Source organism: Phyllostomus hastatus, unplaced genomic scaffold, assembly GCF_019186645.2.
Source record: "Phyllostomus hastatus isolate PE091 unplaced genomic scaffold, TTU_PhHast_1.1 phas_contig_524, whole genome shotgun sequence".
Taxonomy (NCBI): domain Eukaryota; kingdom Metazoa; phylum Chordata; class Mammalia; order Chiroptera; family Phyllostomidae; genus Phyllostomus; species Phyllostomus hastatus.
In genome coordinates this window covers 16,845,342-16,857,116 of record NW_025333900.1, presented here as the reverse complement: position 1 = coordinate 16,857,116, position 11,775 = coordinate 16,845,342, and the positions used below count along the sequence as shown (strand labels likewise).

Here is an 11,775-nt window from a genome sequence, read left to right as displayed (position 1 = left end):
CTGAGATAAATGAGAAATCTCCAGGTTGTAAAGGACTATAAGGTCTCTAAACTCTTTTAGGATTGATCTAGAGTTAGCAATGCACATCAGAATTACCTGAAGGGCTTGTTCAAACCCCGAGTACGGACCCCACTCCCAGGGTTTCTGATTCAGTAGGTCTGGTGTAGGATTCTAAGAGTTTGCAGTTTTAAATAGTCCCAGATGAGGCGGATGCTGCTAGTTTTGTGACCAGACTTGGAAGACTACGGGTCTAGAGATTTGTCATTAGTGTCCTTTAATTATGCAATTATTAATATTAGTATTTTGGTTATGTTTTTATTGTTAAATCTATAATAAAAAGTATAAATATCTTCAGAGGCATTGGTTTCATCAAGTCATACAGTTAAATCACAACATGAAGTTTTGAAAGTCTCAGATGATTAAATTGTTAGCTGGTCATGAATTATTTAAATGTATAAACTTGTTAACATTTTTTCGAGTTTAATGTAATGAAGCCTTAAGACTATTGGTACTTTTGACACCAAGTGTACTGACTTCTCGACTGTGTCTGAACGAGAGATTAGGGGTATCAGACACAATCCTGTCTTGGATAAGAGAGGATGTTTGATAGCACATGAAAAATGTTATGCTGAAGGCAGTTTATGGCCAAAGTATAATGATATGTTTGCCTGGGTTGTCTCAAAAGTCTGATAGACTATTGCTGAGAACCATAATGATGACCATGAAAATGAATGGGTGAGGAACACTCTTCTCAGAACTGTGAAGAGACTTACTTAATAAAGATGGAGAAACTGGAACTCACTCTAAAGACAGCAACCAGAGTGATGTACCTCTCTGATGGAACAGCTTAGCCTAATGATGGGAAGAACTGGGTAGAAAAAGGACAGAGAATAGTCCACAAACCAGTCTTCAAAAATTTGGAAAACAAATAGAAAAGAAAGCTTATTGGGAGTACCCATGAATATTGGGACTAGGACAAGCCAATTTCTCATCATCCCCAAAAAGTGGTCTAAAGATTGAGTGAACATTTGAGAAAGGAAAGTGAATTTCTTATTAATAAAACTGTGCAGATATAGATTGTCAACCACTTCATAGGAGTGTTTTTAAAGGAAATCAGAGACTTCACGTTTCATGTAGGGACTTAGCTAATTTCAAGATTCCTTCTAACCTTGAGACTCTCATGATTCTTTGAGGTAGACCAAATATTTAGAAAATAAAACATCAAATTAGATGCATAGATACTTAGATATGCATATACTCAAAAATGTGAGTTGATTGATCCATTTGGAATGGAAGTTGGTAAAGATTTTAGACAAAAGATGTTTTAAAGCCTCTTCTAAAGCCTTGAGCAGTGTATCAGATTCCTAGATGGAGGCAACAAATACTCTGAAGTTAAGCAGAAAAGGCAATTTTTTGAAAAGAGGTTGTGTAGTTATTATCACTGAAAAGGCTGAAGAATTATGCTTGGAAAACAAGCACAGAGGTAGATAGCAAAAAGGAACACGGGCAGAATCAGGGCACTAAAGCCAAATGGTGGAGATACCAGCCACTGACCCACACTGGGCACCAGTACTGCTCCGAAAACTTGATTCTGCTGCTACTGCAGCCCTTGCCCTTCCATAGGATAGGTTCTTCGTGGTTCCTGCTGCTTTGTGACGCTAGTGCCAGTTCAAAGTCCAAATCTGAGCCCCGGATTGGCAGTTTTGAATGGTCACACTCAAGCTGTAAGGCAGCTGGGAACACAAGAATCTGGTGTCGGTTCCTCTAGTGGGAAGTGGACTCTGCTTCCTTTCAGGAGTCCCACCGGGATGAGTTAGGGCATTCTCTAGATATCAAAGCTGTTGGGCAGTTCCCCGAATTATACACATTCAGTGAGGGACACTGCAGAGCTCCTTCCACAAGGTAGGAATAGGTGTTATCACAAAAGCATTAAGCATTTCTTTTTATCATTTTATCACTTCTTTTTCTATTTTTGTAGCAGGATACTTCAGAGCCTTAAAATATGAGTATGCATTATGCTTCTGCAACAGGGAGGGAGGGTATGCAACATTTGCCAAACTTATGTGAGCAAGACACTGTTTCTCATAGTAACTCTTGGGAGGAGTATGGAACATACCCTGCGAACACTGGATGTGGGAAATATAAAAAGACAGACGTCATGCACAGAGGCCTGCAGCAGGCATGCCCAGGTGCAATAAGAAGTGAGAGCATTTAGCAAGGTGGTCAGAATGGAGAGTGCATGTTTGATTCATTGAATAGTGGCTGTGGTAAGACTTGATCTTGAAAATTCTAGTTAGCTTGAACTGGTAGCTTCAAATGAGGCTCTGATTGTGCATACATACAAGTTGGGAGAGAACCATCAAGAAACAAAACCCCATGAAAAGGTTTACTCAGTTGTGATTTGTAGTTAGGAATACAGATCTAAAATAGAGACAAAGACTCAGGTCTGAAAGGAGCACTGTGGGCCAGAGGTCCACAGAATACAGCCTGGGAGCAAAATCTCCCCACAGCCTGAGCTAAGAATGTTTGGGGTTTTTTTTAAAATATTTTATTTATTTAATTTTAGAGAAAGAGAGGGAGAGAAACATCAATATGTGGTTGCCTCTCACATGCCCCCAACTGGGGACCTGACCCGCAATCCAGGCATGTGCCCTGAATGGGAATCGAACCAGTGACCCTTTGGTTCACAGGCCAGCTCTCAATCCACTGAGCCACACTGGCCAGGGCAAAGAATGGCTTTTAAATTTTTAAATGGTTGGGGGTAAAAAAGTCAAAAGAATAATTTCAATATTTTGTCACACATAAAAATTATATGAAATTCAAATTTCATTGTCCATGAATAAATTCTATTGTTCTCATTAGGCCTATATTTAAAAAAAAGGTGTTCAATTGTTATGTTTTGAATTTCATCACTTAAAAATGTATGAAAATCTTTTTCTCTTTTTATGTAAGCACCTACATAATTTTCAGTTCTGGTGAGTAGGCCCATGAAACCTAAAATATTTACTATCCGGCCTCTGTTCTAGTCCACTGCCCTCCTTTTACTGATACTGAAGGTGAGACTCATAGTAGAGTAATTTGAACTGGGATCTGAAGATTCCTAGTGATGAATCTGGGATGGAACCTAAGTGTTTCAACTCCTGCTTTAGAGCTCTTTCCAATATGTGTTAGATGCATCAGTCCACATGGTGTTACAGCGTGAGAGTGGTGTGCGGAAGACAGGAGAGGGAGGGGCGGCATCCATCTCTATCCCAGTGCCAAAGTGTAATTAGGTTCCGATCATGTGGATGTGGTGAAGCACAAGGAAGAGGAGAGCAGGGGATTTAACGCTTTGCTCAAATCTTAAAAACCAGTCCAATTTACAGCTAGGTCTTCTGACTTGAATGCATTTCTTTTATTAACTTAAAGAAATCTAGCCAGAATGTGGATAATGTGGAAATTCCTCATTACCTCACACATTAATGTGGTATAATGCAGAAGATTATTTCTGTGGCAGGGCTATTGTTTCTGACATCACTGCTCAGAAATGGAAATATTCCGCTTTGTTTCTTGAAATGACTGGATTTTATGTATTTGGTTGGCATGTCCTGAGTGAGACAGCATGTGTCAGTGGCCAGAAAACAAAGGAAATCTCACATTGAGAAGGACTGTGAAGTAAGGTCCCAGCCTCTGGGAAACAGTGGAGCATTTCATTATCAGTGTTGGCCGCAGATATAGGAAGGGAGTCACCCTTCTTTGGCTGTTGTGGGAGTATCAGTAAATTTTGTCGAATACATTTGATTGCCAGGTAACTCTAGAATTTGGAGTGAGTGGTGTTGTAACCATTAGTTTTTTTGTTGTTTATTTTATAGTTTATAATATGTTCAATCTGTAGAACCATTCTGTTTATGAACTTTATCATCCACCTGCTTAAGTTTATAAATATTTCTTTTGGTTTTTGAAAAGAAATCAGTGGTCCACCAGGTAGTTCTTTTCTTTCTGGCTCATGTATTATAAAGTCTAAGAAAGAACATGATAAATGAGTTCAGCATTAATAAATACTATACAAACATTTTTAAATAAAATTTATTGGCCTAGACAAAAAGTGTTTGGTGTTCTTGTAAGCTTTGGGGCAAACCATTTTTAAAGGTGTAAGTAGATTTTTCAGGATAAAATTGCTGAGTTGAAAGATGGTCTTGAGTCTCTAACACAGCTTCCCGGGCTTCTTTAGTTAACTGAATTCAAGTAGGTGAGTTAAGGTCTTGTGCTTTAGCAAGGTGTGCTGATGCTGAGAAAAGCCCCTGAGATGGTCACCTGGCACTCAGTGGTTCTGCTAACCACAGCCCTTCACTCACTCTGACAACAGCAGCAGAGACATGTTGACAGCTGGGCCCCAGAGGCCCAGTCCCATTACCCTGTGACATCCCCTTCCTGTGTTGGGGGCTGAGAAGTCACTGAAATCACAAAGTCAGAGATTTGAAAGATCAGTGAGAATGTGGTGGTGCTGGTAGCTGGACAGAAGGAGAGTGAGAGCAGTGGTTTCAGGGTTAGTCACCCACTAGGCAATCAGTGAGATTTAGTGAGGTTCTTGCTAGGGTCTGGACACAGATGGAGGAAAGGAGATGGGGGGTACCCTGATGCACCTCTGGTTAGGGCTCTCTTCTTCATAACACTAATTACAGATTAATTATTTGTGTAATTGTTTAATATTTTTCTCTCCCATTAGACCAGTGCTTCTCAAATGGGGGCAGCTTTGCCCCTCAGGAGACAATTGCCTGCAGACGTTTTTGGTTGGCACCAGCATCTAGTAGGTGGAGGCCAGGGATGCTGCTAAACATCCTACGGTGCATAGGGCACCCACCACACAAAGAATTATCAGTCCAAATATCACCAGAGCCTAGGATGAGAAACCCTGCATTAGACTAAGATTCTTAAAGACCCATCTGCCTTGCTCAGCACTTTATCCCCAATGCCTAAGCAGAAACCGAGGCTCTCAGCACACATTTACAAATGCAGATAAGCCAGGCCTTCTCCCTTTTCAGCCAGTTTGCCTAAGTCATTTCTTAGGCACCAGCAGGCACTATCAACCCTGAGCACATTGCACAGGACTGACTGTTTCCTCTCCATATATGTCACTGACCCTGCTCCCCAGTTGCCAATGTCTCTGACCAGAGGGGTTACATTTCTTCGGTCTCTTCTCTCTGCTATGAAACCTACATATGTATGCTGTTACATTTGCATTTTTGAGAAGGGAATGAAATAAGAGTAGATGTTTTCTTGTTGCTTCTACCTAGTATTTTGATGTGCAGTGATGAGCTATATTGAATGCTGATCTTAGCAACGGTGATCATTAGATTAGTATAAAAGCTATCCAGTACTGAGTGTATGTGTGGGTGATGGAGCATTCCAACATAATGAGCATTTTTTAACGCAATAGGGCCATTCTTTAGTTTTTACAGAGAATGTTTATCTTTTTGGAGACCATTCTGACAGCCCTGGAAGTTCCAGCAGAAAGCAGGTCTCAGAGGGGCTGTGTTAGCCCATCAGAAGAGCAGACTGAGCTCCTCTAGAGTGCTCTTTCATCCCTGTTTCTAACACAGCCACTTTCTGAACCAAGAGCCACACTGTTTCCTAGTAACAAAGATGCCCTGTCCCCACCTGTATAAATACGTGGAATATTATAGGGTGAGGTGTGTGCTGTCCAGCTCTGCTCAGCCCAAACTCACCTCTCAGTGGCATGGTGAGTTGAGGGCACTGAGCATATTCAACTCTCCCCTGGACGTCTTTCCATAATAAACCCTATTTCATAAACACTCAGTGGCTCCCCTAGAAATTCACAGGCAACCTGCCCATCAGATAGAGGAGTTCCGCTGAGTGGCTCTAGGAGTTGACTGAATTGCACCCATTTATCAAATTTAAAATTATTTCTCTGTTATATGATTTAATTGAACCATCCAGAAAGCAGGAAGAAGGGTAAATAAGTACTCATGAGTGTGTATGTAGAAGGCAATGAGATGTACATGTGTTTATTATCATATTTTCTTGTCTCTGCTTCTGCCAACTTTTTTTTAACAGAATGACATTTTTGGTCTCTACTGTGAAACCCTAAGAAAATAGCCTCATATCTGATCTCAGGATGTTGTTCATTACATAAGACAGTAAATTCTTTATGTGAGGACTCTTGGGAGCAATTTATTTCTGATCCAGGGCTCAAGAATAATTATGATTCTCCTGAGTTACTGGTTTGTTTTTTATCTTAGGGAAAATGAGTATATAACTGATTAGGTTTTCTTTGAGCATTGTTTATGAGAATGTTTAGAGCTAAATTGTAGCCCACCTCTATATAACAAGGATTTAGAAGTTAATGATAGTTTCAATTCTGACTTCACCATGGATGTGCTTACTTTTCCTTTGTACTTGCATCTACTTCAAATTTGTCATCACTGTTACATGTCAACTTCAAGAACTGTTTTGGGGGAAAGGTAGAGGTGTGCATAATAAGTAAATGTATTACATAATAGGCCATCAAAAATAGTTTTACTGGCTTCTTTTTTTCCCCCCTTTCCAGATTGAGATGCTGCCAGATGGGCTGTTTCAGTGCAAAAAGCTGCAGTGCTTACTTTTGGGGAAAAATAGCCTGGTGAGTTTGTCCCCTCACGTGGGCGAGCTGTCAAACCTCACTCATCTGGAGCTCGTTGATAACTACCTGGAAACACTTCCCCCTGAACTGGAAGCGTGTCAGTCCCTAAAGCGGAGCTGCCTGATTGTCGAGGAGAACTTGCTCAACACTCTTCCTCTCCCTGTAGCTGAGCGGCTGCAGTCGTGCTTGGATAAATGCTGACCTAAAATGTCCTAACTTATAAAGATAAAAAAATGGGTAATAATTACAACTAACTATAACCAAATGTGTTATTAAAGCAACTCAGTGTCTGGTCCTGAATTAAGCAGGTAAAAATGTTAACACAGAACTGAATTTTGTGAACAATGCATCTTTTACTTACTGATTTGTAAGAAGTACACTTTGAGTGTGGAATGGGGGACATGAAGTTATTGAATCTGTACTTTGCAGTTATTACTTTGAAGGTTAGATATTCTTTCTTCTCCCTCCCCAGTCCCCATTACTTATTTGCACACCTCTTGTAACTGACTTCGTTTGGATATTTATCACCTAGACCATAAACTCATACAAATTTCCTTGATGTACACTCAGCACTGTCTTCGATTTATGTTTTTAGTTATTTTTAGGCAGGGTGCCTTGTGCTTGGCCGAGTTCCGTCTTGGCTTCTTATTTCCTGTCCCAGCTTGCGTGAGTCTTCCTCCCTCCGGTTTTCTCTGAGCAGTGACAAGCCCTGGGAAAGTGCCCTCTTTGGCCTTTGCATAGGACGAGAGCAGGGTGCGCAGGACTTGTCACCCTTGGGACACCCTGAAGATTAATGTGTCCTCTGAAATTTCTTCTCGTGGAGCATCAAAGCCTTTTTTATTTGCTGGTATGTTTTTATATTAAATGTAAAACAAATATTTTTATTGTTCACTCATGGATCCCAAACCTGCAAGAATAGTTTTTGTACGGTACAGAGAACACATGCATCTCTCTAAGAATTTACTATGAATATTCTTGGTTTGGCTGCTTATGATTCTCATACTTGTGTACATTCTTCATAATGTTTTTTTGCACTCTGTGATTAGCTACTTTTGGATCATAAAAGCCTGTGTTTCAGGCCCTAGAATATGGAGGGGTTTCCTTATAAGAGGATGGCCACATCGTCTACCTCTCTCTTCCCTGTTGCTGTGCTGTCGTACGGGTACAATTCTTCACTACTTCAGAAACTGTGATGGAGGGGAGAGGTAGAGATTTCGGCCTTCAAAACTGACTTCAAAATACCTTGTAGAAATTAAGTAAGAGTTACAGCAAAAACTTCACTTCTCTATCTGTGTGATCTATAGATACAATTATAATGAAAAACAGCCTCTATTCAGAGTTTAAGATGAGTTCTTAAAGCTCACAATGAAATAGATCTATTTAACTGGAATTTATCTCATGTCTTTGTTTAACTTTTCTGGAATACATTTTGCTCCTTTTCTAATAAAAGAGCTTTTGTGTTTGGCCTTTTATCATGCATGTTGTAAAATGAAAATGAACTGACTCATTTTGGGGAAATGTACATTTTTAATGTGTTTTTCTCTAATGGGTCTGGGCATAATGATGCCATCTGATTCTGGGTGTAACTATGAAGCAATCTGTTAAGCGCCTGAGACAAAACTGGAAAACACTGTGGGTAAAGGAATTGTGATGTGTGCTGTTTTTCTTGGTTTTGCCCATTCCAAAAAGATGAAAGTGAGTGTTTAAACAAAATGTAGCTTTACTCACCTGCCACACATCCCGGGACTGAATCTCAGAGAAAAGAATTGTTTGTATCAGATGAAATTTGAATAATATGAGCTATAAAAAAATATAAAACACCAAAGGATGCCTAAACCTTATTGTTTATTCTAAATGAGAAGAAATGGTGTAAAAATGTAATTTTTACCAAAACTTGCCTTTAGTCAGAACATTCAAGTTCTCAGGGACCCAGGCATAACTGATGAAACTTTCTTTTAGAACTTCAGAAAACTGTATCTGAGGGCAGGGGCGCAGAGGGGGTTGTTATGTGAGTTGATGGTCATTTGAATGTTCCACAATAGATGTATGTTCAGTCCATTGTTAGATAGGATTATCTTAAGTTTTGGATGTGACTGTGATACATGGAGGGGTATTTAAATGTTCTTGGAACTTAAATGTTTTTGGACAAATAATTAGCTGTAATTCAAATGAAAAAGTTCACCTCATTTTTTCTGAATGAGTTTTCAAAACAAATTTTAGATTGTTGCCATTTCCCTGACAAACTAGAACTTCACCATGGCTAGTCACTGGTTTTGTTCATGTGCAAAAGTCATTGGCAAAATCTCCCTTATCACCTCTCTGAATTTCTGGACACAGGTTACTATCAGGATCAATAATGAGTATTATAAGTGTCACTCCAAACACAAGGGTATATATAGTAACTAGTGCAAGTTCTGTTCTTGATGCCATAGTTTTTAGATTTATTTTTTATATCAGTCTAACACACCAGTCTTTAGGTAGCTTTTGAAATGACAGGGCACTGATGCAATGAACTCTGAGACCACCACTTGACACTGAGTATGAGTTTGATGCCACCTTTACTGCATTGTTGGAGCAGGAGCAGATAACATATTATAAAAGTTCATGTTCTTTTAAGAAGATTTTAAATGAAGAAAAATGAAGTTTGTTCACTTGTGAAATTTAGCTGGTATTTGATTTCCAACAATGTCAGTGCATTTTCCAAAACTAGATAGATGTGGATGTTATTCAGAACAAAGTCGATGGCTTACGCTAGCAGTGGGATTGGTTCGTTTACATGCACACGTAGATGCACACACAGACGACTGTGAATGCACACCACACACACACACCCCTATGTATGCAAAATGTAGCTTATTAGTTTTGGATGGGTTTAGTGTTTTCCCCAAGGTTGCGAGAGGTTAATGATAAGATATTCCTTTTTATTCATTACTTGTAATTATGTAATGTTCTATTCCCTTGGTTATATTTAAAAGAAAACTGAACGCCCAGCCTTAGTCTGAGAACCTAAGCAGTTTGGAGCATTTCTGGTAAGGTAGTGTTCTTTCCCTAACCTACATCAGAGTACATTCTCTGTGGTACGTAGACACTGTGTTTTCATTCTTCATCCTGTCTTGTTTTTTTCCCTTCAGACTTCAGCATATTTCACAGTCACATAACAAACCTTTGTGTGAAACAGGGTGAACAGAGACCCTCAGAATCTCAGCTCCGTGGCATACATGGTTCAGGCGTGTGCTGCGTGGAGCTGCAGCAAGTTACCTGCACAACATTGTTAGACAGTGAAAATATTTGTATTTGTTTTTCAAGTGTTTCATGATTCAAATTTTGTATGTTTAATTAAAACACTGCATAATATCCATGGGTTCAGAAACTATTAAAATAAACAATTCTGTGGATTTATAGCTTATTTCCTTGTATTTTTAATAAAATACTCTTTCCGTCTTTGTTTTCTTACCATTGTCCTATCCACACAGGGCATTTTGTTATCTCTCTCCACTCACCCACCTCCTTAAATTTGATCAGTGCTTGTGCAGTAACAGAATATACTTGTGCTAGAGAACTTGCAGTGATACTTGAGCATGTGTTTACTTGGGGGAAAGCCAGAGCCTATAATTATGCCTAATTGAGTAGTTCTACTTTACCCATCCCTGAGTATTTAGAGCTGATCCAACATCCCCCAGAAGCATGAGAATATAACTTTAAGTCCATTTTCAGGAACTGCATATTGCATAAGAATCTGGTTGGGGTTTTTTGTTGTGTTTTTTTTTTCCTGGAAACAAGAAGAAGGCTGGTGGGAGAGGGCAGGAGTTATTTTGTATCCTGGTTTGAATTATGAAAACATTGTATACATGAAACTGTTGCAAAATACCCTGAATATAATTATTTCCCATTTCAGCCGGATGTGAAAGCTGAAGCAATGGAAAAACTGTAGTCCTATTTAACTGCTTTCTGTTTCTGGTCCATCGCTTCCATATCCTCTGGGAGCTACCTACTAAGTACTTTAGGTAATGGACTACATTCTCTCAAACATATTTTTACACAATTTCATCAACACTAAAGCATTAACATGGAAAATATAAGCCGAAGTACTGAGTTGAAATGGCTTCCAGTTGAATTTAATTCATATTTAAGTTTTGCATTTGACTTGTATAATAATACAGTACTGCTGAAAAAAACAATTATGAATGCCTCCTGCATGTTATATATTATCTCTAACAGAGATGGTGCAATTTAAAAAATACAAAGGGGCATAGAATTAGAATGGATGTGTCTGTGCATATATGTGTTGTGTATAATACTAAATATTTATGTTTAAATATTTTTTAATCTTCAGATGTTTCACTCTCAGTGAAATAATGGGCCAATCTTAAGTAGAAAGACTTTCTTGTTAGCTTATTTTATCTATGTCACATATTTTGAAATCTACATAATCAGCTTTTGCTTTTGGTAACAAATTATTAGAAAATGTATTATTTTGTGATGAGTTGAATGTTTTTGGCCCTCAGGTTTACCATGTAAATCTGCATTTTGGTGGTAAATCCCTTTGCCTGAGATTCATTAGTTTTGGTAAACTTTACTGTTTTTAAAGTATGTTTTGTGTAAAATAAAAATTCAATTTTTATAATAAATGGCAAATAAAAAACATTAAATGTTGGAAGAAGTTGACTGTACTGTTTTTTACCTGTGTGCACCAGGAGTGATGCCCCTCCTCCCACACTTGCCTGTGTGACTAGCTAGTTACCTTGTTCACCAAATGATAGATTTCGGGTTTACACGTGAATCTCATATAACAGTAACAGGAGTTTTCAAAATAAGCTACAATAGTCACAAAGTAGAAAGCCCCTAAAAGGAGCTGCACTGATCCTAGCATATGCTGAGGGGCAAGGACAGGTAAAAGCTATAACTCTCCTAATCAGTTCATCTTTGGAGTCTGATGATCACAAACCAACTCCTCTCTCTGCCTCTCTTCTCACCTCCAGGTAAATAGAAAGTACTGTACTGCAAGATAAAAAGTTGACTTACTGGGTAAAATAATTTGTTACCAAATGGAACCTGTGGGGGGAGAGCCATGACACTGTTACCAAAACAAGCCCCCTCCCCCCGGGGTCTTTCTGTACTAGGTTCATCCAGCCCACTGCCAGGTAGGAACTGTGGCT

General features: G+C 39.0%; 1 protein-coding gene across 2 annotated transcripts in view; it reads left to right on the top strand.

The window, feature by feature from the left end:
• Positions 1-11,270, top strand: part of LRRC8B (leucine rich repeat containing 8 VRAC subunit B) — an 80,578-nt gene extending 69,308 nt beyond the window's left edge. For both annotated transcript variants that reach the window (XM_045847061.1, XM_045847063.1), the window contains one exon: positions 6,548-11,270. In XM_045847061.1, the coding sequence (XP_045703017.1) occupies positions 6,548-6,820 (273 nt within the window). In that variant the 3' untranslated portion in view covers positions 6,821-11,270. The remainder of the gene's footprint in view (positions 1-6,547) is intronic.
• The last annotated feature ends 505 nt before the right edge of the window (positions 11,271-11,775 follow it).